At 50.2% G+C, this 26,553-nt stretch overlaps 1 protein-coding gene across 1 annotated transcript; it reads right to left on the bottom strand.

Annotated features, from left to right (window-relative positions):
* Positions 1-1,426: 1,426 nt before the first annotated feature.
* XKR5 (XK related 5) lies at positions 1,427-24,854 on the bottom strand. The gene is made up of 7 exons (XM_032159168.2): positions 24,797-24,854; positions 22,091-22,274; positions 14,597-14,781; positions 13,607-13,816; positions 11,972-12,141; positions 6,026-6,137; positions 1,427-2,568 (listed from the first exon to the last, which is right to left on the bottom strand). Exons 1-7 carry the CDS (start codon positions 24,852-24,854, stop codon positions 1,427-1,429), a joined length of 2,061 nt encoding a protein of 686 aa, XP_032015059.1.
* Between the last annotated feature and the right edge of the window lie 1,699 nt (positions 24,855-26,553).

Raw genomic sequence — 26,553 nt, 5'->3', positions numbered from 1 at the left:
CACCCTAATCCAAAAGTGTTTGGAGAGAATAAAAACTACCCATTCTGGCTGGGCACGGTGGCTCATGCCTGTAATCCCAGCACTTTGGGATGCCGAGTTGGGCAGATCGCTTGAGCTCAGGAGTTGGAGACCAGCCTGGGCAACCTGGCAAGAACCTGTCTCTACAAAAAATACAAAAATGTAGCCGGGCAGGGTGCCCACCTGCCAGTAGTCCCAGCTACTCGAGAGGCTGAGGCGAGAGGATTGCTTAAGCCCTGGAGGTTGAGGCTGCAGTGAGCCATGATCGTGCCACTGCACTCCAGCCTTGGTGACAGAGAGGCCCTGTCTCAACAAATAAACAAATGAAACAAACCAAACCAAACCAAAACAAAACAAAAATCCCATCCCTAAATCGCATCCAGCTCTCTGTGTGCCTTTCTCTTTGAGACGGTTTATGACTGGACTTCCTTAATCAGCTACAAAGGAAGCCTTAAAGAAATGATGGAAATACGTAGCCACAAAGAACACTTTAGAGTGGAGGAGTCAGAGTGAAGGAGAGTGCGAGAGGAATGGACGTTTGCTCCCTTCTCGTTGGATGGGCTTAAATCATGGATAGTGTCTCACATCGAATGGAAGTGGGAACAAAGCTTGGAGACAAAGGAGATGGGGTGGAAAGCAGCAGTGGGAGCTGGAAGGGAACTCCTGGCTGGCCAGCCTGCATGAAGGGGAGCTGCACATTTCACAGAAAAATACATTTATGCGGCTGGCCAGGAGGATGCTGATGGTCTGAGGGCGAATTGCAGAAAATGTGTGCATGTGCCCTTAGCATGGGTGAGGCGGAGCTAAGTGAGTCTACCCTTCCTTCTTAAAGGCTCTAATATTGTCCCCTAACCAAAAGATATGGGAATCTTAGAATGACATTTGCACTTTCAGTTATGTTAGTTATTACAAGCACACAGGCCTTATCTACTCCCAGAAAGCATTCAAAATATCTTACCAGGAGATTTCATAACATAATGCAGTTAGAATATATTAAAATGAGATTCATAACCACTAAGTGTGAGGCAAAGCTAATTGTAAAAAGAACCTCAAATAAAATAGGAATCTAGGTTTTACCTTTGTGTTTCCTAGAAGCCACAGCAAAAAGATAAAATAAGGGAACTTATAGCTCATAAAAGGCAGCAGACAATTTTGACTGGAATCTCTTTCTCCTCCTCTAAAGTGTGTTCGAGTCTCTCCTATGCATGGGTGGGGTCTGTGATGTTTACATTGGACCTGTGAAATCATCCAGCCCTGTTTCCTCATTTTTCAGGGATGCAGATGGAGATTTAGAGGTGACAGTGATGTGCCCAAGGACACAGGTGTCAGAAGTGGGATTTCTCTTCTCACGGCACCAAATGAACAGCTTGGTTTGTCAGCCTGTTGTCTTGTCCCACCATGACTGTGGTCAGATGAAAAAACTCGGCTCTTGCTTCATCTGTTCCCTATAGCTGCAGTCTGTTTGGATAGACTCAGACTTAGGGGTGGACGTGAGGCATGGCTCATGGGCAGTCCTCACCTGTGGCAATGACATCCACACACCAACAGCTGCATGGTGACTTAGGTCCCTTGTGGGCTCCTGCGGCTCCTCCAGCTCTGAGATACTGAGGGTTCCTCCAGGGAAGCCTGCACTGGGGCAGAAGCCTCTGCATGGGCCTGTGCCTAGGATGGGGCTAATGTCGGCCATGGTGACGGGGAAGGGTGCCAAGCCCACTGGGTGGGGTGACGCAGGCTGGGCAGGGCTGCTCTTTCCCAGGCTGCTTCCAGAGTGGGCCGTTTGCAGAGTAGCTGGGCTGCCTTCTTGTTGTGAGGATGTGGCCACTTCTTCGGTGGCACTGAAGTACAACGTGGAATTCTGCTGTCCTTCCCCTCCTGTCTGCTGCCCACCTGTCCCCTTCCCCTGTGTCCCAGAAACAGCATCGGCTCCTTCCTTTGGGGTGCCCTCCCCCTGAGTGGCTGCTGGGTTCTCGGTAGGTGCCTCATCCTGCTGATTGCTGGCAAAAGATACGTAACTTGAGGTTTCCAATGGGTCGGCCTCTGCTTTAGGGACACCTTCAAATGCAGAGCCACTCTCTAAGGTTGAGGGGTCACGGGATGAGGATGGGAGCTCTTGCTGGGCAGACAGGGCCTTCCTCTGCAGGTCGTCCTGTTGAGTCAACCCCCATGCAGGTAGACAATAGACAGGACTGTCATCTCCAAAGGCGGCATTGATCTTAGACACATTTCCCGTTTTTAGGGCAAGTTTCACCCACAGCCAGTGGTGATGACTGAGGAAAGAGTCCTCCACAGCAACCTGGGTCCCCAGTCCAGCCTCTGGGGGGACCTGCTCAGCGGTAGGGGGCTTCCCCAAAATGGTTAGCTCATAACTTGCCCCTTGGCATGAGCCTGAGCTCTCGGTTCTCTTCCCAGCTAGAGCCGCGGCCCTGGGAGAAGCTCTTCTCTCTGTTTTATTACCTCCTGCAGTGCCACAGGACTTCCTTAGGCAGCCCTGCCAGATGTCTGTGGATTTTGGATGCAGCAGGCTGTAATAAATTACCAGTGAGACACTGCCTGAAAAAGAACAAAAAGACCACAAGTTTATGTTCTTTGAAGTCTGCATCCTCCCTGTGGTGTGCAGTTTCAGGTTCTGGCCCTTTTGTGTAGAGCAAGATAATTTGGGATCCAAAATAGGACTCTTGTTGGAGCCTCAGAACTGGATATTAAGGGGGAATTTAAGTAGGTTCCAGCTTCTACAAGCTGTAAATGTTTCTAAACTTAAACATGAATAACAAGGCTTAAATCCGATTGATTCTATGCTTTTGTCTTGAGGGCAGCTCCAGTTCAGTCATCTACATGTGTGTGCATGTGAGTGTGCATTCATGCATGCGTGTGTGTGTACACACATGTACAAAATGTTTGGTAGAAATAAGCATTCTACTTTCAAGTAACTGGACCATACGCTGCAAATTCGATGGTCAATACAGTGGTTGATGGGTTACAAAGCTGGGGGAAGGGAGGGCATAAGAAATAACCTCAAAAACAAGTCAGACCTAAACAGAGGTTAATCAGATTCATCAAAAACCCCATATCAAGGAATTTCCATGAACAACAACAACACTTCCTTTGTGCATAAACATCTTAATCACATTGTTGTCAGTTTAATTTATTTTGATCAGAAGTGTTGACTGCTGCAATAATTTCTTTAACAGAGCATTCCAGTAAGCCTCCCACGTTATTTCCAGTTTCCTGTTGTACTGGATAAAGTGCCTGGTTTCAGGGTGCTCATTATAAACAGCACAAAACCTGAAGTAATGTCTGAGAAGGCCAGGAGATTGCAGCATGACGGAGCTAGAAAGACCCCCTGAAGGACACCCCCACCCCCAAATCCTCTCTTGTGTCTTGGGGGACTGGGAGACCCGGATCAAGCAGCTGGTTAGTGGCCAGGCTCAAAGCTGGGAAAGGGAGGTGGGCTTTCTCCATGTTCAGTGCAACCTCTGCAGTAGGCCCTGCTCAGCCAATTTCTGCACTGTTTTGAATTCTCACAATTGCCCGGTGAGGGACATATTGTCAGTCTTCTTTTACAAGCAGCCACCCAAGGCCAGGAAAGATGAACAAAGATCCCTGATCACAGAAGTCCTGGGCACACTTATTCAGTGAACACAGACTTTCCAGAGGCCATGTGGTTTGGGGGTTCTTGGTGGCATCCCCAGGCTGGCATGCAGTTGGTACTCAATGAATATTGGTCCCAGGATGGAAGGAAAAGGGGAGGAGCCTGGATGCAAGCTTGTGCTCCCTGGACTATAATTTGTGTTCGATCTTCCTGCCGAGGATTCCCAAGGGTCACCTAGGAGTCAGGGGATTGGCAGCTCCATCAGAGGCCGGAGGAGGAGCGGTGCACGGGGCTGTGAACCGGCGGCCACCTGGGTGCTGGGTGCTGCCTGTGGCTATGGGCTCCCCGCTCACTTCCCTCCTGCTGTGCCGTGGGCTAGCATACTGGCCGTGAACATATCTTCTCACTGGAGTGGAACGGGAAGGAAACCAGACATCCACTCCCAGGAGTGTGACAGGTTTTCGGAGTGGTGTGGGACATCTTTTTTGGATCAGTGTTAAAATCCAGAAAGTAGATGAGGGGACATTTTTCCCTCCCAGCACACTGTGCCCCCAGGACTCAGCTATACCTCCCGTGAACTGGAAAATCTAGATGAGTTGTTAGACCTCCCGGCTGGCAAGGGCCCTTCATTCCAAGTGTCACATGGCCCCTCCCTGACGGGAGGATTGCTTGGAATTTGCCAGGGACACCCAGCTCACGATGCAATGTGGCGAGAGTGGTGCTTCTCACCCGGGCAGCCCGAAGTCCTCGGTTTCCCATAGGCCATTTATCCACACACGCAGCTTAGAAATCAATGCTCTGCTATTCAAATGATTATTCTAAAAAGGATGAACCAGATGCCTGTCCACGGGTCGATGATGAAACAAGCTGTGGTCCGTCCAAACCATGGGATGTGACTCAGCCATAAAAAGCAAGGAGCTGCTGACACACAGCAACCTGGGAGGCTCTTGGGAGAGCTCCGCCAAGTGAACAAGACCAATCCCCAGGGTGCACACACTGTGTGGTACTTTCACAAAGCATTCTCCAAGTGACAGAATAACAGAAACAGAGAACAGAAGAATGGTTGCCAGGAGGGAAGGAGGTGGCAGGGGCGAGAGGAAGGGGGCCACATGAAGGGTCCTCGTGGTGATGGAAGGGTTCTGCCTGCACCTTGACATACTACGTGGAGATCCTGGCTGTGATGTTGTGCCACTGTTTTGCGAGATGTTACCACTGGGGGAAAACCCGGTAATGGGTACAGGGAGCTCTGTGTTATTTCTTAAAACTACAATTATCTAAAAAGTTTGATTTGAAAAAGAGGGGGTTGTCTCAACTACCTGAAGCTGGAAGAAGTGAGGACCCGTGACGTCTCATGAAGAAGGACAGAGCTGAAACCCAGGGTGGTCTGTGTCTCTCAAATTCTTGTTACAAGGCCACGGTGTATGACATTTCCCTGACCCGTGAACAGCCCCTGCATCTCACTAAGTGCTTTGTGTCCAGGTCATTCCTTTCCCAGGTCCAGGCCACTCACACAGGCCTCGTCCAACCCCCAGCTGCTGTGAGCAAGAAGAGAACCCAAGGCCAATTCCAGGCACCTCTTCAGAGTGTGGGTGACAGAAAGCAGGCTTTGGAGTGAGGGCAGGAGTTGTTGCAGAGGACTGGGGAATCTCTGTCCTGGCCCATGTTGCAGAAGCATGAGGCCCCACATGAGATGTGCAGGTGGTGGCCTTGATGGTCCCACCGCAGGCCTGAGAATGACAGTGGTGGAAGCCTGCTGTGCTGGGAGAGGAGGCTGGTGTCCGCACCTTTCAAGTGGGGGGCGGAATCCCTGCAGAACTCATGCCCATCTGGGAAGCGAGGTCATCACTGTGGGCACGACACAGACCTTGGGGCCATGCATTCATAAAACACCGCTGATGACAGTGCCAGGCCTGTGCTGAGGCCTGCATTGGAGCTGGGCTTGAATCTCAGCTGTATCTTTACAAACCATTGGCTCTTTCGGGGACTGAACCTCCTCTGTGCCTCACCGTCCTCTCCTCCACTGCTAGGGCACCCACTTCCCAGGGTGCTTGCCTATGGGCTGCAGGGGGTGCCATGTCAGGAAGATCCGAGGAGTTCCCCTAGGTGGGAGGGGAGAGGGGAGGCACGTCCTCAACCCTGCAGGAAGCTCCGGGGAGGACAAGGGCTTTGGGGTAGAGAGGGACAGCCCCAGCTTTGCGTGAGGTTCTGAGCAGAGTCGAGCAAGGCAGGTGAGGCTGAGCTTAGTATCTCATGCTCTGATGGGGACGGCTCTGTCACCCACAGCGCAGTGAGACTAGTTCCTTGGTCTCCAGTTAATCATGTCTGAACTCAGTTTCCTGCCCTTTGAGCCCATTGTAAAAAAAAAAAAAAAGTTGACCGGGGAGGGGATGCAGATAAGAAGGTGACATTGGGACTTACCAATCAGAAATCCAGACAGGACAGCAGCTATGGTCTGCAGGCTGGTCCACGACGCCCCCTGGAGAAAGTCAGTGGCCAACAGCAACAGGATGACGTTCTCCAACAGCATGACCTGCGGGACCCAGGGAGGGCACCACACCTCGACAGGTGCACACTGCCCAGGGACCACCCCGTCCCATGTGTCTGCAGCGGCTCCCCCCCACCTCCAACCTGAGTGCCCACTGGAGACTCCAGGCTGCTGGGGCCTATCCAGGAGCAGGGCTATGTCCCACTGAGACCTTCTCTGGCAAATGGTGGCTCATTAAAGTGTCTGCAGAATCATAAAGGCCCAGGAAATGTAAGGGCATCCCTCCAATGGCTGTGGGGCTGCCTTTAGAGAGTCAGTCTGGGCTGAGAGGAAACTTTTATTTTCTACTTTGCATATTTCTCCATCCTCATGCTAACTGCCGGCACGCATTAGTGTTATATTTAAAGACAGCTACGCAGCTCATGATGCCACTGAATTCCAGGGAGCTAGGGTCACAAACTTTCAAAGAACTTTAGGGTTTTGTTTCCTTAAAATAATTGCTTTGTGGCCACCAGGTGGCAGCTGGAGACGGGAGCTCGCAGGCTGACAAAGGAGCCTGGCCCCGTGGCTACAGCTGGTCAAAATGGCAGATGGTCCGGAAGGCTCTTTGTACGCCCATCTGGGTCGGCTTATTAACTTTGCTTTCCAATTTTTAAATATAAAAATATATGTCTTCATTAAAATAAGTAAACGAACTCGACATAATTCAAAGACGATATATTTAAATACTGTGTATGTTATTTATTTTAAAATAACACTTAAATTATATGCTGATTTGCTAAAACTCTTCAAAAGATTAGCCACGGCTATTCATTGGCTTCATTTTTCACTCTCAAAAATTCAACTAAGGAGAGAAATAAAAAAAATTATGGGGAGCTGCTTCATAATCCTACGAATGTCCATTCTCCCAGTCCCTCTGGGTGCAAAGGGCAGGGTTTGTGTACTAAGTGCCTTGGCCAGCAGCCAGTACAGAAGGCGCCTTTCTCTCCCTACTCCTCAGCTGTGTGGTTCTGGTGGTTCAGATTCTTAAGTTTGTCCCAACTCCATCACCTGCCTCCTGTCTTTCCCGCCATTTTCGTGGTTCTGGCCCCATGCCTCCTGTCTTGGCAACCCCTATGTTCATTCTCTTTCTGAAATCTCTCCTTCACACCAATGTCGGGGCGACCCACTTCACTCAGAGATTACAGCTTGCCATTCCTCCCCGAGGCACCTTGAAACAGCCCCACCTTAACTTCAGGATCCAGTCCCTACTACTCAACAGAGCAGATGGTCCTGTTCGCCACTTAGCCCAAATTTTCCTTTCTGGGGTCATCTTCCAGCATGCCCTCCCCAAAGGACATTCCACTGACAAATAGTCTCTCCTCAACCAAACTCCAGTCAGGCTCCTCTGAGCCTTCTTTTCCATGAGTCTTCAACCCTGGCCAACGAGAACTCCAGAGAGAGCACATATGATTCCCCTCACCTCCCTACACAGGGAGACTTGAACAAACACTGACCGAGTTTCCAGCAGCTCAAGGCCTCACCCCTACAATGCTGACCTCAGTCTCCTTTAAGTTCCTGCCTAAGAAAGTGCAATGCTGCCAGAAGAATGTACTGTTTGTTCCAGCCAAAACTTGGTAATGGGCGGATAGGACCCTGGACTTCCTTTCCGAGCAGTTACTTTAGAAAGCTTGCAATTGCAAATCATTCTGCTGCGCTCTGAGATATACATCTTCTATTACCCAGAACTGTCTCCTCAAGGACCCAAGAGCCATCTGTTTAAATACAAACTCCAAGCCTGGTGGGTGCATTGCTCTAACAGGACTGACTCCTGCCTCCTGTCATAAAGAAATGAGAAATTTGTTTCTGCTCCCAACGAGTGACAAGCGCCAATGAACAAACGCAGATGGCACACTCACATTTACGATCCCACTTTCCTGCTTTTTGTAAATTTCCACTTCCCTGTCTCTGCGAAAGCCCCTGGATGTTCCTCCTCCTTCCTCCCTTTTTCTCCCTTTTAAGCCCTGTCACCTCTGCACAACTTGAAGGTGGATTCAGTTCATGCAGGGCTCTTCCCTATGGCGATAGATTCCGTGCAACCTGTTTTCATTGCTTTTAACTAGGGCAGGGCATTATTTCCCTCTGATGCTGTGGGCACTCACTTTCCTGTGGATCTCCAGACACTCCAGGGTCTCTCCGTTACTTCTGCAGCTTTGCCTGAAATGTCCTAGCGCCCTCCACACCTTTTCTTCAGGTGAACCTTGCTCAGCACACAGCACCTCGTAAAGGTCCCCTCTGTAATCCCTTCCCTGACTTTCCCAGGCTCTGCCTCTCGTGTCCTGTAGGGTTTTGATAGCGTCACTTCTTTGATCACAGTGGCTGCATGGATTTGCCTATGTCTTTGTGGCCACTGAGACATGGCCCTCTCACACTGTGGTGTCTAACTCCATTTTCAGCACAGGAGGAAGCTGAATGTGTGCTGATGTGAATAAACCCATGATGGGTGAAAGAAGTGAGCCCGGGTCTTCTATTACATTCAGAAGTGATCGAGAGGCAGGCTTCCGCCTCTGAGCAGGAGGTGAGGACAGGTGAGTAGCTCCTGAGCTAGGCCGGTCATAGTGTCACCTGCGGCTGTCTCCAGACACGGATTCCCAGGACGCACTCAGACCTACTGAGGCAGAATCTCTGAGGGTGAGCCTGGGAATGTCTACTTTAGAAAAGCCGCCCTGAGTGCCACTGACAACCAGCAGGGCTGAGGCCCAGCTGCACTGGAGGCTCCCAGCCCCCAGCCCCTGCCAGATCCTTCCAGCAGAAACCTCTGAACCCCTGCCAGGCGGTGGTCTGTTGGTTAAGGGCCCTACGAAAAAGTGTCAAAATTAACCAGGTATGGTGGTATGCACCCGTGATCCCAGTGACTCGGAAGGCTGGGGTGGGAGGATCACTTGAGCCTAGAAGGTGGAGGCTGCAGTGAGCCGTGATGGCACTGCTGCATTCCAGCCTGGACAACAGGGCGAGCTCTGTCTCAGAACAACAAAAGCAAAAACGAAACACCTTATGTTCCTACTTGAAGGGATGTGGGGGTGGTACACTCTCCAGTGGCCCAGGAATAGGCTCAACATAGGTGGGTGATGCTTGGGTTGGCCCTGGGCTGTGCTGCCCAAGGCTGGGGCTTCCAGACAGGAATTGCAGCTTCTTCCGGGGCCCACGCAGGACCTGGGGTCTGGCAGCCTCTTTCCTGTGTGAGCTGCTGTCTCGAAGGCTGGGGCTGTGCGGGTCCCGGCACCCTCTGCAGAAGGTAATGCTTTCGGATGGCAGCACAGGTCTGTGCCAGCAGGGTGCACATCTCAGGGAGTGGCGCCCCCAGTGCGTCCACTGCATTGTGGCCCCAGGCTTCCAAGATCACAGTCTGGGCATCGCTAACCTGCCCAGAGGCCCTGGCTTCAGGTGCTGGCCACTCAAGCACATTGGATCAATGGAGATTAGCTGGGGGTGTTGAGGACAGTGGGAGAGGCTGCCTCGCACTCTGAATGGCCCATGCCACGGAGCCAGGGCTGCCCAGCACTGCCTGGCACAGGAAGGGGCCCAGACTCAGGTCTGGGCAGTGTGCGTGGTGCAGTGTGGAGCGAGCATGCCCACCTGTCATCTCCGCCTTTTCCTCAGTTTCATGGTTGCAGCCCTACCTTAGAATGTGACTGACAGGCACTCTTGAAATGTCAGTAGTTTAATAGGTTATCCTGGGAGTTATGTGTTATTTCACCTCTTTATGGCGATATTGGCTATCTTTACCCTCCACTTCCTTCCTCTTCCCTTCCTTCCTTCCTTCCTTCCTTCCTTCCTTCCTTCCTTCCTTCCTCCTTCCTTCCTTCCTTCCTTCCTTCCTTCCTTCCTTCCTTCCTTCCTTCCTTCCTTCCTCCCTCCCTTCCTTCCTCCTTTCCTTCTTGCTCTCCTTTCTTGCCCCCGATGTCTGTTTCATTTATTATAAATTATTTATTTATCTTTCAGAGCATCTACATCTACCTACCTGTGCCAGGTACCAGGCTCTTGGCTTTCTATCCACCACCTTGTCAATCCTAGCAACAACCATTTCAGAGATGCAAAAACTGGGTGTGGGGGCGGGGGAGCTCCGATGACTCTCATACAGTTCAGAACTGAAAGATCCTGGCATCAAGCCCTAGCTGGTTGGGCACCAAGTCCTAAAGCCCATGTTCCCCATCACATGCTGCAGGCATCCAAGCCCCTGGGCTACGACTGCCCGGCCTGGATGGGTCTGTTCACAGGGAGAGAGATAAGGACGCTCGTCCCACTGTGGTAGATCTCACTCCAAATGTAATGGTGTCTGACTTCTGCTTTTCCTATTTAATCACTCTTGACTCAGTGATCTAGTGACTGTATGAGATAGCTGGGAAGAATTAAGGATTTGCTTTCTTTCCTTCTCTAATACCCCTCAAACTCCTGGGAGATGACACGGCAACTGAGGTGTGAGTGTGACAAATGCAAGCAAACAAGGTGGCAGGTGTCAAACTCCTCCTTACTGAGCTCCTGCTTATCTGGGCATTGGCAGACGGGGTGTCCACCTTTGAATAAGCCACTTCAGCAAATTGGATGAGAAAATCAGTATTCCACTTTGTTCACTTGGGGATCATGTTGATTGGGAGGCTGCTTATGCACGACCTGGGCCCTGCCACACGTGAACCTATCTACAACATGCATGCTATTATTATGCTCGGCGTTCAGATGTGGACGCTGAGGTTGGTGAGGCTTAGTGATGTGTCCAACATCGCAAGTGCTGTGAGCTCTGTCTGACTCCATAGCCTATGGGGTCACTGTGCCATATGGGTCCTAAAATCAGCAGGTGTCTAGGACGCTCCCATTTCTTGGACAGGAGCTGCGTCCTGCCTTTACCTTCACCCAGGTCTCTACCCTGGAATGCCTGACTCCTCCCACAAAAGTCTCACATTTTCATATTAATAATGGCCACAATTTATGGGTTATTTTGTGCCAGCTACTTATGTTTATTATTTTATTTGGTCTTTATAGGAACCCTGAAAAGTATGTAGATCTTATTTAATCTTCACAGGAACACTGAGAGGGGGGTGACTTATTCCTAGTGTGTGCATGAAAAAGTAGGTTCAGACAGTTGAAATTCTTGGCTGAAGCCAGCTGGTGGTAGCAGTCAGCAGAGCTGGGCTCCAGTGAATGTTTTTCTGACTCTAAAACCCATGCCCCCGCCAACGTCATTGTATTTTCTCTCATTTGCCTTTTATAATCCAGCTCAACCTCCACGGTCCAGCCAAAAGTGTCTGTGGTCATCCCGATGAGAGGTGATGCTGGCAGCTACTCCTATGAGTCCCAGACATTTTTTTCTCTCCTGGCATCTAGCCACATTCTGTCTGATTTTGGTTATTTGGGTGCTTACTTACTTACCAAATATAATTTTTTTTAAATAGGAAGAAAGCTCTACTAGACTCAAAGCAATCTGAAGAAGTATTAGGCCACTTTTGTGTTTCTGATACTCTCTAGGGCCATGCCTGGATCTTAATCATAAACCACTGATAAAAATGTAGTTGATTAACAAAGACATTGAGTATATGATATAATACAGTTGAATTGTAATGATATTCAGCAGGTGGGCTAATGTAGAGAAGACCTCACCAAATATGCCTCAGTTGTTGCCACATTGAATGCAGGGTCACAGCTGCAGATCGGGTTACTATTTTCAAAGCCTGTCATCTCTGTTCAAGACTATAATTTCCTTAAGAATTTTTCTTAAACTAAGCTATTCCTTTTCAAGAGATAAGTGTGCATTGGTGCACACACACACACACCCCCCACACACACCCACATACACCCCACTTGCTGTATATGCTGTAAAAATTAGGATAAAGAAAACTGCCACTTGCCATGTAGAACGTGACCATCCTATTTCTAGAAGGGCTGTCCCAGAAGCTGAGGTAGCAGAGGATGTACACGGCCCCCACGAGCAGGTTGAACAGCCTCCAGTGGCAGGTGCTGTCGATGATGTCACTCTGCTGAGCAACAAGCCAGAATGTCATCACCAGCCAGTGGGCACCTGCAGAGAAGCCGGGTGCAGACGTCAGGGTCCACGCAGGGAGATGGGGGGACAGGAAAGGACACAGAGACCAGGGGCTGGAAGCCTCTCCGACCACATTTGACTCGAAACATCAAAACCCAGAAGAGATTTGAGGGGGACACAAAACCAACACAGTTTATCTTTGCATGTATTATCCCATTTTATCCTTATAAAGGATATCTGACCTAATTTGAAAATGGCAAAAGAAAGACTAGCTTCAATAACACGTGCCAAATATTGTATACCTATGCCCTTTTTATTCCAGAAAGTGTTTAAAGAGGCAGTTATAAAACTGACTGCCAATTATTTTAAAATTGTTACAAGAGCTAAAAATCTCCACATCCAAAGGAAAGAACCCTATGTGGTGCAGCTTTAATTTTTATTCCCATATTTTAAGACGAATAAATCCTTTTGGATTTCAAGCTGAATTTTTTTAAAAAGAATAACAAAATAGCTGATCTCTCTTTAGAAGCACGGTTTTTTTTCAAAAAAATATCTTTTTTGCCAATAACTGTATTTAATGTTTGCTCTAGGCCCAAGGGGCAAATATTTCTTAATGTCTCCAATTCTCTTAAAACAAGAGTACACTGTTCCTTCTTGCAGAGTATATTCACTGATGACCAGAGATGACAGCTCTCCTTGGCAGGGACACACAGGCCCTATTCAGGGAGTCTCCTAAGCCAGATAGACTCTCTGTCCTTGCCATTCATATTGCCTGTGCCTAGACTGAGGGAGGAGGGAGGGCTTGGATTTAGTGGAGCTGTCCTATTTGCAACAGAGGAGATGTCCAAGATTCAGCATTCAAAGTAAATGGTGCACTTTTGGAATCTATGTGCAGTATCACATATATACTGTATATTTTTATATCAGGTGGGGCAGGTGGGACCTTGTACCTCCCTCCTGTTTCAGTGACAGTTTTTCTACATAAAAGATTTTGGCCTGTAACACAGAACAGTCTCCCGAGAAGTTCTCTGCTCCAGATTTAGCTGGGAGTGTTGAGGGCTGGGACGTCTAAGCTATGGCAGAGTATCTCCCAAGAGAGTCAGTACGTGTTCCTTCCTGCTCTGGATGTGTACTCATCGGGAGCTGCAGTCTAGTCCTCCATGCTCTTGAATCTGGGCTGGCTGTGCTTGCTTTGACTGGCAGAATACAGCAGAAGCAATGCTGAGCCAGTTCTGAGCCTGTTTTTACAGAAGACTAGCAGTTTCCAGTTCCTCGCCATTGGAATTCTCAGCTGCTAATTCCTGTCAAGGCTCTTTATGAATCTGAACACCTGCTACCCCATTGCCATCTCTGAGGCACCCCAAGCAAGATCCATTCAGCAGAGAGCCCAGTCAGCCTGCAGGCCTGGGATTGAGGATCATAAGTTGTTATTCTTGAGACCTTCATTTCTGGGTTGGTTGGTTATGCAGCAACAGATGACCAGATCATTAGCTCAGCTCACCTGCAACCACGAAAACCCAAAAGTGGTAGGCTTTGTAGAACAGAACCAGACTCAGCACGCGGGTTCCCAACATGCCCATCCTCCAGAGCTGCTGGCAGAAGAGGGCGGCCCATGGCATGGCCAGGTGGCCTGGCTTCATGAAGCCCATGAAGCGAGTGTAGGACACCAGTGCCCAGGAGAGTGAGGACCAGGAGAACAGGGTGCTCACCCCTGCAAGGGAAGCAGAAAGATGTGGTATGCTCTGAAGGTTCCGAAGTAACAGTACCTTGTGAAGCTTCACTCATGTCATTTCTTTAATGGGATGTGTAACCTCTTGTTAAAGCCTGGCTGCACAGAGGGTATCACTAACCCACCACTTTGACCAGTAGGTAACATAACAACTCTATGCCCAAATCCACATGTTTATATTCAGGAAGAAACGCGGATATGCAGGAAATATTTCCACTGCTCAGTGTACTAAATGCTCTTCCCAGCAAATGGGCTGGACTCTTTCTTTGTACGCCGCTTAAGAAAAACGTCTCAGCTCCTGATCCTCTAAGTCCTCTGTATGTAACAAAGCTGATTCTACAAGGCTCTGAACATGGTTCCACCCCAAATGTACTTTGCTGTTTTATCCATATGAAGGAGGTTTGATAAAAGAACCAAAACATCAAATGGTGTCAGGCCCTTTGATAAAGATGGATGGAAGGACAGTGCAGGCATATATGTGAAGCATTTAATTTATGCATATGCAATTGTGGACACTCAGCAAAGAGGAAGGGAGAGATGAAGATGGAAGAGGAGAGGTGGGAAGGGAGAGAAGGGGGGGAAGGGGAGGGGAGAAAAGAGGATAGCAGGAGGGAGAGGGAGAGGGAAACAAGAAGCAACTGAGAGAAACAGGGCGAGACATAATGAGAATGTGAATGGCCTGAAATGAGTGGGAGCTGGAGACAAATGTTGCTGGGGCCTGAGTTGTTCTCAGGTCTGTGCTCTGTGGTGAAAGTTACTCACCTGGCACAATATCTGTGAAGTCTGAGGCTAGAAAAACATATGTCTGAAGCAGCAGGTGGGGCCCAGCCTGCAGCAGGGCCTCCAGGAGTCGAAGGGCCGACAGGTCGGCCTCCTGCAGCTGCAGCCAGCCTCGGTGGGGAGCCTCCTGTTCCTTCTGCAGAGCAGTCAGTGCAGCGTCCCAGTGCCTAGGGAACAGCAGAGGGCACGTGACATGGAGCCAGACTGCGGCGAGATTCAATAGGACCAGCTTTCATTTAGAGACATACTACATGCTAAGCAATATCCTATGACCTTACTAGTCACCTAGAGTTACTAGTTAGGCTGTTGCCAGGCTCTGACTGCAAGCAGAAGACGTTAATTCCATGTAAGTTCCCCGAGTCCCATGGCGCTCAGCCAGGCCACACTCTTCCCACGTCTGTTACCCCAGTACCTGACCTGGGGGCCCTCTGAGCTGGAGCGGCTGCATGGCAAGGGAACCCAGACTGCCAGCGATGTGAGGTTCGGCAATCACACCGACCTGAGTCCCACTCCGGATCCTCTTGGGAAAGGAATTCATTTATTGACAGATGTTTGTTGCAAGGTACTTTGTGTTGTCATCTCTTTGGAGGACAAAAGATGAAACAATGCTCGTCCTCATCCTCACAGAATGTAGAACTCTGTGCTGCTAAAACTGGGGCACATGAAGAGCAGACAGGGAAGAAGGATCTGGGAGATATGCTGGGGGGTGGCCAGAGGTCCAGGTGGCTGGAGCACCACGCGGAGCTTGGAGGCTGATGTGGTCCCAGTGAAGTAGATCAGGGCCCTGAACTTCAGGCTATGGGGTTTGGATTTTGCTCTGGAAAAATGAATTTGGCAGAGGTAATATGTACTGTTTGGGGTATGAGATGAATGTGTATGGATTTGTGTGTCTATGTATGTGTATGTGCCTAGTGCATGTGCATGTATATGTGTGCACACACATGTGGTGTACATGTGCTTGTGTGTGTATGTGCATCTGCATGTGCATGTATGCATGTGTGTGTGCAAGTGTGCAAAACATGTGCATATGTATATAGGCGTTATGTGCTTGCATATGTATGGTGTGTATGTTTATATATGTGTGTGCGTGAAGGTATATGTGTGTATATCATGTATGTGTGCAGTGTGTATGTGTGCGCTGCACACATACATGATACACTTCATGCACACACTTCATGCAATATGAGTGTGTGTGTGCGCACGCATGTAGTGTGTGTGTATGAACAGGGGATAGGAACATCAGGAGGAAATAGAGCTAATAGAATACTTCCAGCAGTAATCGGTGAAGGGTGAGTTAGAAGGGAGTCCTAGGACGGGAAAGTAGGGAGCAGGTGCAGGAAATAGTGGGGTTGGAGATCAGGATTTGATGACCGAACAAGGGAGATGAGGGAGGTTGCAGTGGCTTTGAGGTTTCAGGCCTAAATGACTTGGAAATGGTGGTGCTACCGATGGAAATAAGCCAGGTGAGGAGTGCTGGATTGGCTAAGATATGAATTTCTTCAGCGGCGAGGAATGTGAGGATGGGTGGAGCCTCCATAAGGAGCGATCTGGATGACCAGTTGTGGTTGAGGGACTGGAAGTGGCCAGAAGAGACTGTGTGAAGACACCACAGGCCAAGGACAGCACCCTGGGGACAGTTCCCACTAAGGGGCCTGGATACAAAAGGGACACCAGCAAGGGTGGGTGGCGGCCAAGGACCAGGCAGCGGAGAGAGCCGCCGATGTCTGCACTGTGGATTACAGGATGGGGTGGCCCAGGGCCACGGGGACACATCTGCTCACCCAGCCTGAGTGGCCCTCCTAGGCTCTCGGAATCAAGCACCAGAGAAAGAAGTCAGAACATGTCCTTGCTTCCATCTGTTTCCCATGAGACACCTTTACTGGAAACTTCATCTCGAGTAGAAAGTGGCACAGGCCGCCTTCCTTACAACCTGAAGAGCCACATAGAACCGATGATGACGAAGCCACTCCTCACCACACCTGCGGGCTGTCAGGCTTCGAGTCTCGCCTGGGGGTGAGATTTCGCCACCACCCACCAATTCCTCTCTGGGTCTACCCAGCAGCAGCAACCAGGAGATGACCACAGCCGCCTGCACACGAGCCTGCTGCCCAGCAAACCCACCGGATTCTGCTTCCCTGTCTTGTCCGAGTTAAGAACTAGACATGACTTCAATTTAGCAACTCCTGAAGCCAAGCTGGATGCATCTCAAAGGTCACCTGCAAAACTCCCTGTAGAGACCCCTAAGGCTCTGACTGGCAGGTGACAAGCTGGACCCTGATGGTTGGCAAACATTTCTATGTCCGGAGCAGAAGATTCGGGGACTCCTCTTTGAAATGGCTTTATTCGTGAGATCCCACGACAGATGTCTAAGAAAAACAACTTTCCTTTTTCATGATTTGGAATCCTGGAGTGAACCCATTTCTTACTGTGTCTTGATTCCTGACATAAACTTAATGTTAAGAAAAACCTATGACACTAAAAAATGTAACCATGAGGGCAGGCACTAGTTTTCTTTTCACTCTCAAATCATTTGTTCCTGACACGGGTTAGTTTCCTCTTCTTGCTCTTCCGGAAAGCTTTGTTTGTTCAATATGCATTTTTCTTGGGCTTTGAAAAGTCCACCTGCTACAGACCACAGGAGAAGTAAGAGAAATGAATCACAGCTTTTTGCGAGGCCAAGGCAGGAGGATTGCTTGAACTTGGGAGTTTGAGACCAGCCCTGGCAACATAATGAGACACCATGTCTACAAAACAAAAGAAAAATGAGCTGGGATAGTGGTGGGTGCCTGTAGTCCCAGCTACTCAGGAGGCTGAGGTAGGAGGATCACTAGAGCCCAGAAGGTCAAGGCTGCAAGTGAGCCATAATTATGCCACTGCACTCCAGCCTGGGTGACAGAGCAAGAAGACTCTTGCAAAAAAAAAAAAAAAAGGAAGAGAAATGAAAGATGTCTTTTAGAAACCTAAGATTCAGTGTGGAAAGAAAACACATAAATGCGAAAAGCTTAAAGAGGAAGAAATATATCATCAGTATCAAAATGAGTGGCTTGGGTAGTGGTGGAATCAGAGTCACAGGCAGAGAGAGTAAGGTGGTCAGGGAATGCTTCCTGGAAGAGGAAGACAGGCAAACTCTGGACAGGCAGGTGGTAGGAAGAGCCTAAAGGAGTGTCTGGGGTCCGTGGCACAGGGTACAAAGCACTGAAATGAAGGTCCATGTCGGGAATAGCGAATATCTGGTGCTTGGTAAGGCGGGCGCCAGGAGAGGCTGAGTTGCGGGGCTACTCTTGTAGGAAACAGAGGACCAGTGGGAAGGTGACCAGCCCGGGTTTCTGAAACAAGCTGTCTCGAACCCATTGCAGAGGGACAATTTCAGGCTGAGACCCCTGGACGGCCACTAGGGAAACCGGGGTGAAAGCTGAGGCGGGATGGAGAGCGTGGGGATTTGGTCACTAGGTCTTATGAGATGGTGTGCGACATCTGTCCTCACAGTCACTGCATCATTCCAGGTCCTTATCAGCTCTTGTCTGGATTTCTGGCTGCCTGCATGGACCCCGTTCCTCCCAACTCTGTTCCATTTTATTGTCCCTGGTGCCATCTGTCTACAGGCTCATTTGCCCATATTATTCCTTTGCTCAAACCCTTCCAACAGGTCTCCAATGCCTGAGGATAAAATCCAAACTCCTTAACCCAGTAAAAAAGTTTCTTCATGGTCCAGCCCATTTATCTCCTGCCACATTCCTGCCATCTAGGAAATTCTTGCCCTTTAGTCTCAAGAAGCTTATCCTAATTTCCCATACACACCACTTCTGGCACGCATCTATGTCTTTGCACCAGCGGCTGCAGCTTTGTGTCGGAAATGCCTGTTCCTTCCCTACATTGATGGAAATCGTAACATCCTTCAAGCCTCACTCGAGGAATCCTGAGGCAGGACTGGGCCCTCCAGGGCTAGGGCTATATTTTATATACTTTTAAATATTAAATCTCCACCCATTTATGCTGAACTTGTCTTACATACCTTTAGAGTTTACCTTAACTTTCCTTTTGAGAACCTTGAACTTTCACTAAAGAAAAATTGCTAAACCAAGATGCATGCTAAGGATGAGAGAGGCATTCTTCTGTCATCTCATGCTGAGTTTACAAGTGGACTTGTGGGCTTAAAAAGAAAGATGAAAAAGATGTTGGTAACATACATTATTTAAGTGGAAGTAAAAAACCTAAGTAGAAGAAAGTAATGATCTTTGTTTAAATAAGTGGTCACCAATGTCAGATTCTCTTGAACAGAGTCAGACTTAAAATTAACATAGTATGTATTATTGGGAAAGTTGAAAAGAATACACTTATGGCTTAAATCCTTGCGTTTTTCTATTTATTTATTTATTTGAGACAGAGTCTCATTCTGTTGCCTAGGTTGGAGTGCAGTGGCGTGATCTCAGCTCACGGTAACCTCTGATTCCCAGGTTCAAGCCATTCTTATGATTCAGTCTCATGAGTAGGTGGCATTACAGGTGTGTGCGACCAAGCCTGGCTAGTAGAGATGGGGTTTCAACTGCCTCCACCTCCTAAAGCACTGAGATTACAGGTGTGAGCCATCACGCCCGGCCAATTTCTTGCTTTTTATTTTTTATTTTTGAGACGGAGTCTCGCTCTGTCGCCCAAGCTGGAGTCCAGTGACGCAATCTCGGCTCACTGCAAGCTCCGCCTACAGAGAATGGGTTCACGCCATTCTCCTGCCTCAGCCTCCCAAGTAGTTGGGACTACAGGCACCCGCCATCATGCCCAGGTAATTTTTTGTATTTTTAGTGGAGACGGGGTTTCACCATGTTAGCCAGGATGGTCTCGATCTGCTGACCTCGTGATCTGACCGCCTCAGCCTCCCAAAGTGCTGGGATTACAGGCGTGAGCCACCGCGCCAGGCCTCAATCCTTGCATTTTTATAAGCAACTTTGTGTTTTACTGCATTCTCAGTTAGCAGATTCTTTTGTATTTTGTTATGAGGACACTGAAAGGGACCTATTCTTAGGCAATTCAAAATTGTGCAAAACGCAATTGTTTTGGCTCCCCCTACAGGTCCTTTTGCAGAACTGCAATTTGGAAAGCTGGATTGCTTCGCTAAAAACACTTCTCAGTGTTTTTGAACGCAATGTGCTAGTTTCAGGATGAGGAATAGATCTACTGCTGTCTATTTTCACTTTCAAAGCTTTCCTCTATGGAAGTAAATTTCTGTGTTTTGGTTCATGTTTAACCTGAGAAACACTGCAAATCTTGCGGCTTTTATGCTTGCACTGCTGTGATAAACCTTAGGGCCCAATTGTGACCCGCTTCCAATAACTGTGCATTCTGGCTCTATCTTGTTTTATAACATTTCATCTCGATACCTGGACTTTCTCACTTCTTTTCTTTTCTTTTTTGTTCTTTTAAGGATGTGTCTTTTTAAAGTCACCTTAACTTCTTTTTAAAAACAAGAATAAATATATATGACCAATGGTTTTTCCTAATTTATAATTTTCATGTATTTCTTCACTTATCTATATGAGCTCACTAGTATATACCAGATTATTCAAGTTGGTTTTTTTATATACACCAGAAAATCATGGCATCACTTAAGAAAATTAAGAGTGCATGGGAAAGACAGTGTGGGGTCCACTGTGAAATACCAGCAGCATGAATTTGGACACACCGTGGTCCCCTGGCAGCCCCCATCTCTGAGGAAGGCAGTGGATTCCATGGGTCCTGAAGGTCCACACAGCCTCAGAAAGCAGATTTGTCTATTACCCAGGAAGTTTCTCTAAGTGACCAACTGGGCTTACCTCTCTCTTTGGGCTACTAAACATGGGCTTATGGCAGCTGACTCACTCAACAGGCCTCTGTCCTCAGGGGCTCATGCCTCACGACTGTGATGGTCAAAGCCAAGTAAGACCCAGAGTCCTTATGGATTGATTACTGGGCTGCGCCGATCAGGGAAGGGGACGACAATGGCAGCCAGGGCACAGGAGAGGCTCTAAGCCTACGAGGCCCTCCGAAAGATCCTTTTCTGCCTTCTCCTCCACGGAAGGACGGGCCCTATCTTTTCAGAGGAACGGCACTGCTTGAACACAAAGGCTCAGCTTTTGACAAAATGCCTGTGGCTGCAAATATGCTTTTGGTGCTGTTAGAGGTTTAGGGTCCAGCTCTGAGGGTCCAGTGAAATTGAGAGAGGGTGCTTGAAGTCTTTCTCGGGAGCACCCTCTACCTCCTAGCTGAGATTCTACTCTGGGTGGGATGCCATCAGCCCCTGCTCGCAGTGATGCTCTCTGTGGGGCTCAACACTCATTTCAGTGCCTCCGGAGAAATTCTTGAGAGTAGCTTGCAGACATAAACCCCCAGGACACAGAGCAGCATTGGCCACGACCCCTTGAACACCTTTCCAACCCTCAGTGCCTATGATATAATGAACACTTGAGCTGCAGGGCTTTGCTGCTCTGATCCCTGAATTTTTCTCCCTTAAAAAAAATTCTGTGGCTGGGCGCGGTGGCTCATGCCTGTAATCCCAGCACTTTGGGAGGCCAAGTTGGGCAGATCACGAGGTCAAGAGATCGAGACCATGCTGGTTAACACAGTGGAACGCTGTCCCTACTAAAAATACAAAAAATTAGCTGGGTGTGGTGACACGCGCCTGTAGTCCCAGCTACTAGAGAGGGTGAAGCAGGAGAAATGCTTGAACCCAGGAGATGGAGGTTGCAGTGAGCCAAGATCGGGCCACTGCATTCCAGCCTGGGTGACAGAGCGAGACTCCATCTAAACAAAAACAAAAACAAAAACAATCCCTATCAACCCAATGGAATTATAAGGCAGCAGCTGACAGCTGAAATGTGCCCTTGATATAAACTCACTGACACATCTCTTCTCATAGCTCCTTGAATCCAGGTTCTCAAAGTAGAAAAAATCAGCCCTCACCTGTCGAGATGGTCTATCGATCACGGATAAGCCCACCGGGCCCCAGAACAATCCCTGGCTACTTCTTTAGAGAAAAAATTAGCCCTGGCATCCAAATGACTATTTCCTGAGACGAAGTCTTGAAGCAAATGTCAACAGGCTGGCTTCATTGTCTAGTCTGTGGTTCACCAAAGCTATGCCACCTTCCTGTTCTAAGGTGACAGGTGTGCAGATGGAACTGCCTTAAGCAAGTTGCTTTATATAGAACTAACAGCTCAACCAACAAATCAAAACAGCAAGACAGGACTTCAACTGAAGACAAGAAAAAGCCTTTCGTAAGCTCACAGCTGCACAGAGAAAGAGCCCCTGAGGTTGGAGATGCTCAACAACGTGCAGGCTGGACCCGGGCATGCTAATATCAGAGCAGGGGTTTGCTGTGGCAGCTTTGAACCTCTTCCCAATGCCGAACTTTTATGACCTTGAGGACAGAATCCACATGGACAGAAGATTCCTCTCACTGCACTTATGCAATTGTGTTCCAGAGATGAAAGAGGCAGCTGTTCTTACCGCTTCCAAACACCAAGCTGTAGGAGGTGCAGCATCACCAAGGAGCAATGCCCTGGATGCCCGTCTGCTCGGAACCACAGGTAGCTCAGGGCCTGGACCAAGAACCCGGGCAGGAGGACAGCAAGGGCCAGCCACCCCCACAGAGGCCGTCCTGTGGTGAAGTAGTACGCCACGGTGTAAAGGCCTGGGGGAGAGGGGGAAAGGCAAGCAGGTTGTTGGAAGGCTGGAGTGAGACTGGGTACCTGCATTTTAAACAATTTAACATTTTATGGATGTTGTGATGTTCTGACCTCTTAAAATTTTTCTGGCTGGGGAGTGACTGCCCCTCCCAGGGCTCGCAATTATTTGAGCTAGCAAAGGGCCCAGCCTGGAGGAGCTTGCCTTTGACATGCAAACTAAATCTAGCCAGAGCCAGACATCCCCTACCTGGCCCATACCCCTGCAGAAGGCAATATTCTTTTGCCTTAATCATCCCAGGGCCCAGTGCCAGGCAACTAGGGACCACCCTTATACCCCAAAGCCACAGAAATTATTCAAAGAGCCAATCTGAAGCTGGTGCCCTGCCCCAGCAAAGGGTTTGGCCTCAACTTCCCCCTGGTTCCTGTCTCCTGCCTCCTGACCACGCTGGTGACATTCCCCTGTGGCCCGGCATGGTGTGCTACGTCTCCTGTCCTAGGACCTGTGAGTACAGCAAACTTTGCTTTCCAGAGTCTCTGCTGTGTCTCGTCTTGTGGCCACACCTAACTATCTCATTAAAAACAAAACCAAAGCATTGTGGGAGGCCGAGGTGGGCATATCGCTTGACGTCAGGAATTCAAGACCAGTCTGGGCCACATGGTGAAACTCCCTCTCTACTAAAAATACAAAAATTAGCAAGTGTGGTGGTTGCGTGCCTGTGGCTGAGGCACCAGAATGGCTTCAACTCAGGAGGCGGAGTTTGCAGTGAGTCGAGATTGCACCAGTGCATTCCAGCCTGGGCCACAGGGTGAGACTCTTGTCTCAAAACAAAACGAAACAGTAACCAACCAACACAGTGTCCCCATCACCAACAAGAGTCTCCTAGGAGCAGCCTGGGAGCCAGCAGAGCCTCTGGCAACAGGGACAGGCATTCACTAAATGACAGTGTCAGGGCTTTCCAGAGCTGTTGGGCAATATATGACATTTGCGAAGAGCCTAGCATCTTGTGCATCCTCGAGAACGATGAAACCTCCTCTCCCGTTTGTTAGCTTGTTTGTTTTTGATGGTGGTTACACAGTGGAGAGAGAATCTGCACTCCCCAGTCAGTAACTCCGCACTATGGAACAGTTAGTCCCTGTGGGGTCACAGCTCGCTCTGTGGGGTCCCTCTTCTCCTACTTTCACATGGGGAACTCCCTGGCCTGGAACTTGGGGCCTCCCCAATACTCCTAGCACCCCCTCCTGAGGGTTGTCTGAGGCTGATCGTGGAGGCGGTGCGCTGGTAGAGGCACCGCACACAGGCATCCTTTCACACAACTGTTACTTAGGTTTTCCAGTAGTAAAGTTCTAAGTGGATGAATGAACACAAGCCGCGGATTTTAGGGAAACTGGGAAAACTGCCCTGAGGTACAGCTGCAGACGCTGCAGCTCTGGACCGCGGGCTCAGGCAGCCCTTCTTAGCGCCCGGGCTGGGTCCGGCTCTCACCACCCCGAGGGTCCTGCGGCAGCCTCCCTTGCACAAAAACCCTTGGGTACTGCAGGGGTGGGGAATGCTGACACCCAGTCCGTGCCCAGCTGGAGGGCAAGGGAGGACACCTGGGGTGGGTGCCGACCCCGCAGGTCCTCTCCGCCCTTCCAGTTCGGGGCGCGGAGCCAGAGCGCTTGCGCGTCCTCCGTGTGCGTCCTGCTCTGCGCGCCTCGGAAGCAGCCGGACCTGCGGGGACGCCCGCGAACTCAGGTAAAAGTCCCGAGGCGGCGTCCCCAGGGTCCCCCCTCTTCTACCCCAAGGACTCTGCCCCGGAAGAGGCCTCCGCAGGGAGCCCGGCGGAAGTGGGCGGAGACGCTCCTCCCGGCACTGAAGGAGTTACGAGTTCAAACCAGAAGGGCGCGAAAAATGGGGCCATCTTGCTCCGCCGCGGCTGGCGGGCTCTGGGCTCCCCCTGCGACGGAGGGGCCCAAGAGGGCCGCGTCCCGCCCCGTCCAAAACCCCGAAGCGGAGTCGCCATCGTACAGGGCCGCGTGGATGCGGAGCCCTGTCCCCCTCCCCCCGCCACCCCTCCTGCGAGCGGCCTCCAAGTCGCAGGGTCCCCCTGGCCGGCCGGGGGTCGGGGGAGAGCCCGGGCGCCCCCAGAGTTGCGCTCAGCACATCTTGGCATCGCAGCACTTTGCAAAGCTTGTGATGGAAGGAAGGGCAGATACATCTCCCCTGGTTCTGCGAGGGGATCTTGCATGCGTGGGGCGGGGGGATCGTGCATGGGCGGGAGGAAGTCAAGCACCAGTCGAGGGGCGGGGGACCGAGCATCGGTGGAGGAAAATCATGCATCCTTGGGGGGATCGTGCATGCGTGGGCATCCACTAAGGACGGGGGGACGTGCTCTGCAGGTGGCTACCACCGTGCGTCACCGGCGCGCAGTGCTGGGCGCAGGCCGGGGCAGTGCCCGCCCGGGCATAGGCAGCTTGTGCGGCTCCCGGCGCCGGGGTGGGGTTGGGGGCTGCAGGGGTGAGCACAGCCTCGGGCTGCCGCACTCACGCGCGCTCTGCTCGGCCGCCTGCAGCAGGGCCGAGAGCCCCAGGAGCCCCGCGTGCATCCTCCTTGCCGACCCCGCAGCCTGCGCCCGCCCCTTCCCCTGCCCGCGGCCCCGCGTCGGGGAGGTTTCCGGCCCGGGGCCCGACTGCGGGTTGCATTTCTCCCTGAGCCGTTAGGCGCGAAGTGTAGGTCTGGTTTATTCGTAGTGGCCAGCAGGGGAGGGAGGGAGGATGCTTGGGGTTTCTGGCTTCCAGGGTGGGTGGGGACGGGGTGGTGGAGTCCAGCTCAGGTCAGGGCTCCTGATAAGGGCAGAAGCGGGTTCTGCGCTGCCCCCAACCCTACAACCGCCAGGAAAGCGCTTGGTGAGCGTCGGGACTGCGCAGGTTCCTCGGGAGGTGGCTAGACTGGCCACCGCCTCTGGGGCCGCCGAAAGCAAGTCCGTTAACCACTAGTCAGGGAGTAATACTTTGTTTCAGTAAATATATGTTGAGTTGGGTTAGAATTGTTGATTGGGTCTTTCTGAAATCTTACAGTTGTGTGGCCAGAAAACACAGGGCACGTTACCCGGTATCGTGGTCTACACCTCCCCCACAAATCCGTCCCAGGCTGTATCCTCATGAAAGCTTTTTCCAGATGTGCTTGAGGGTTAAGAACCCAATGTGCCAGAAGAAAAACTGCACATTCGAAAACCTTCTTTTCGGAGATATCTATATCTATATTTATATCTATTTACAGATATAGAGATATATACACACACATATCTGAAAACATTATGACATTTTAAAAACGGCAAGACAGACTTTTATTCAGAACCATCGCCTTAGATGTAAGGGACTGCACTGAGGTTTTCAGCAGGGGAGAGAGATTGGGGTCCAAAAATAATAAGGAAAAGCGGGGATTTATAGCCAAGGAGCAGGGTGGGGGATGGTGGATGGAAAGTCATTGAGAAGGGGACATCAAGTGGGGGTTCTGGCTCCCCTCACCTAACAGGATTCTTGCTGAGCGTGGGCCAAGGTGATCCACATCCGGGATGGGGAGTGGGGTGGAGCAGGTGTTGGAATTTGGTCAGATATGGACCAGGTATTCAGACACCTGGGGTGGGGAATTGGAGTTAAATTGACTTAGCAGGATTCTTGCTAAAACTAGACTCTGCAGGGACAGAGAAAGGAATGCCCAGGTTGGGCCCAGTGGTGCAGAGAGCTCGGAGGAGGCTGTCCAAAGTCTGATCAAGGAGACATTGTTTGTCATTCATGTATATACCCATATATTGTAATAGGCTGTTCTTGTATGACTATAAAGAAGTACCTGAGACTGGGTAATTTATAAGAAAAGAAGTTTGATTGGCTCACAGTTCTTCAGGATTTACAGGAAGCATGCTGCTGGCATCTGCTCTACTTCTAGGAAGGCCTCGGGAGCTTATGCTCATAAGGGAAGGTGAAAGGGGAGCAGGCACATCCCATGGCGAAAGCATGTTCAAATTAGCATAAGAAGAAAGAGAACTTGGCCAGGCACGATGGCTCACGCCTGTAATCCCAGCACTTTGAGAGGCCAAGGCAGGCGGATCACCTGAGGTCAGGAGTTTGAGACCAGCCTGGCCAACATGGCGAAATATTGTCTCTACTAAAAGTACAAAAATTAGCCAGGCATGGTGGTGGACACCTGTAATCCCAGCTACTCGGGAGGCTGAGACAGGAGAACTGCTTGAACCTGGGGGGTGGAGGTTGCAGTGAGCCGAGATCGTGCCATTGCACTCCAGCCTG

The sequence above is a fragment of the Hylobates moloch genome, unplaced genomic scaffold (genome assembly GCF_009828535.3).
Source record: "Hylobates moloch isolate HMO894 unplaced genomic scaffold, HMol_V3 SCAFFOLD_8, whole genome shotgun sequence".
In the NCBI taxonomy this organism is placed as follows: Eukaryota; Metazoa; Chordata; class Mammalia; order Primates; family Hylobatidae; genus Hylobates; species Hylobates moloch.
The sequence above is the reverse complement of the archived record's forward strand: the minus strand, read 5'-3'. Positions and strand labels throughout refer to the sequence as shown.

Excerpts from the sequence above, each read along its gene's own strand:
- XKR5 (XM_032159168.2), bottom strand. The coding sequence starts at position 24,854 with ATGCACGCGGGGCTCCTGGGGCTCTCGGCCCTGCTGCAGGCGGCCGAG. Across the intron at positions 22,275-24,796 it reads GGCGGCCGAGCAGAGCGCGC|GCCTTTACACCGTGGCGTAC; the intron begins GTGAGTGCGGCA and ends CCTCTCCCCCAG. Across the intron at positions 14,782-22,090 it reads CAGCTTGGTGTTTGGAAGCG|GCACTGGGACGCTGCACTGA; the intron begins GTAAGAACAGCT and ends GCTGTTCCCTAG.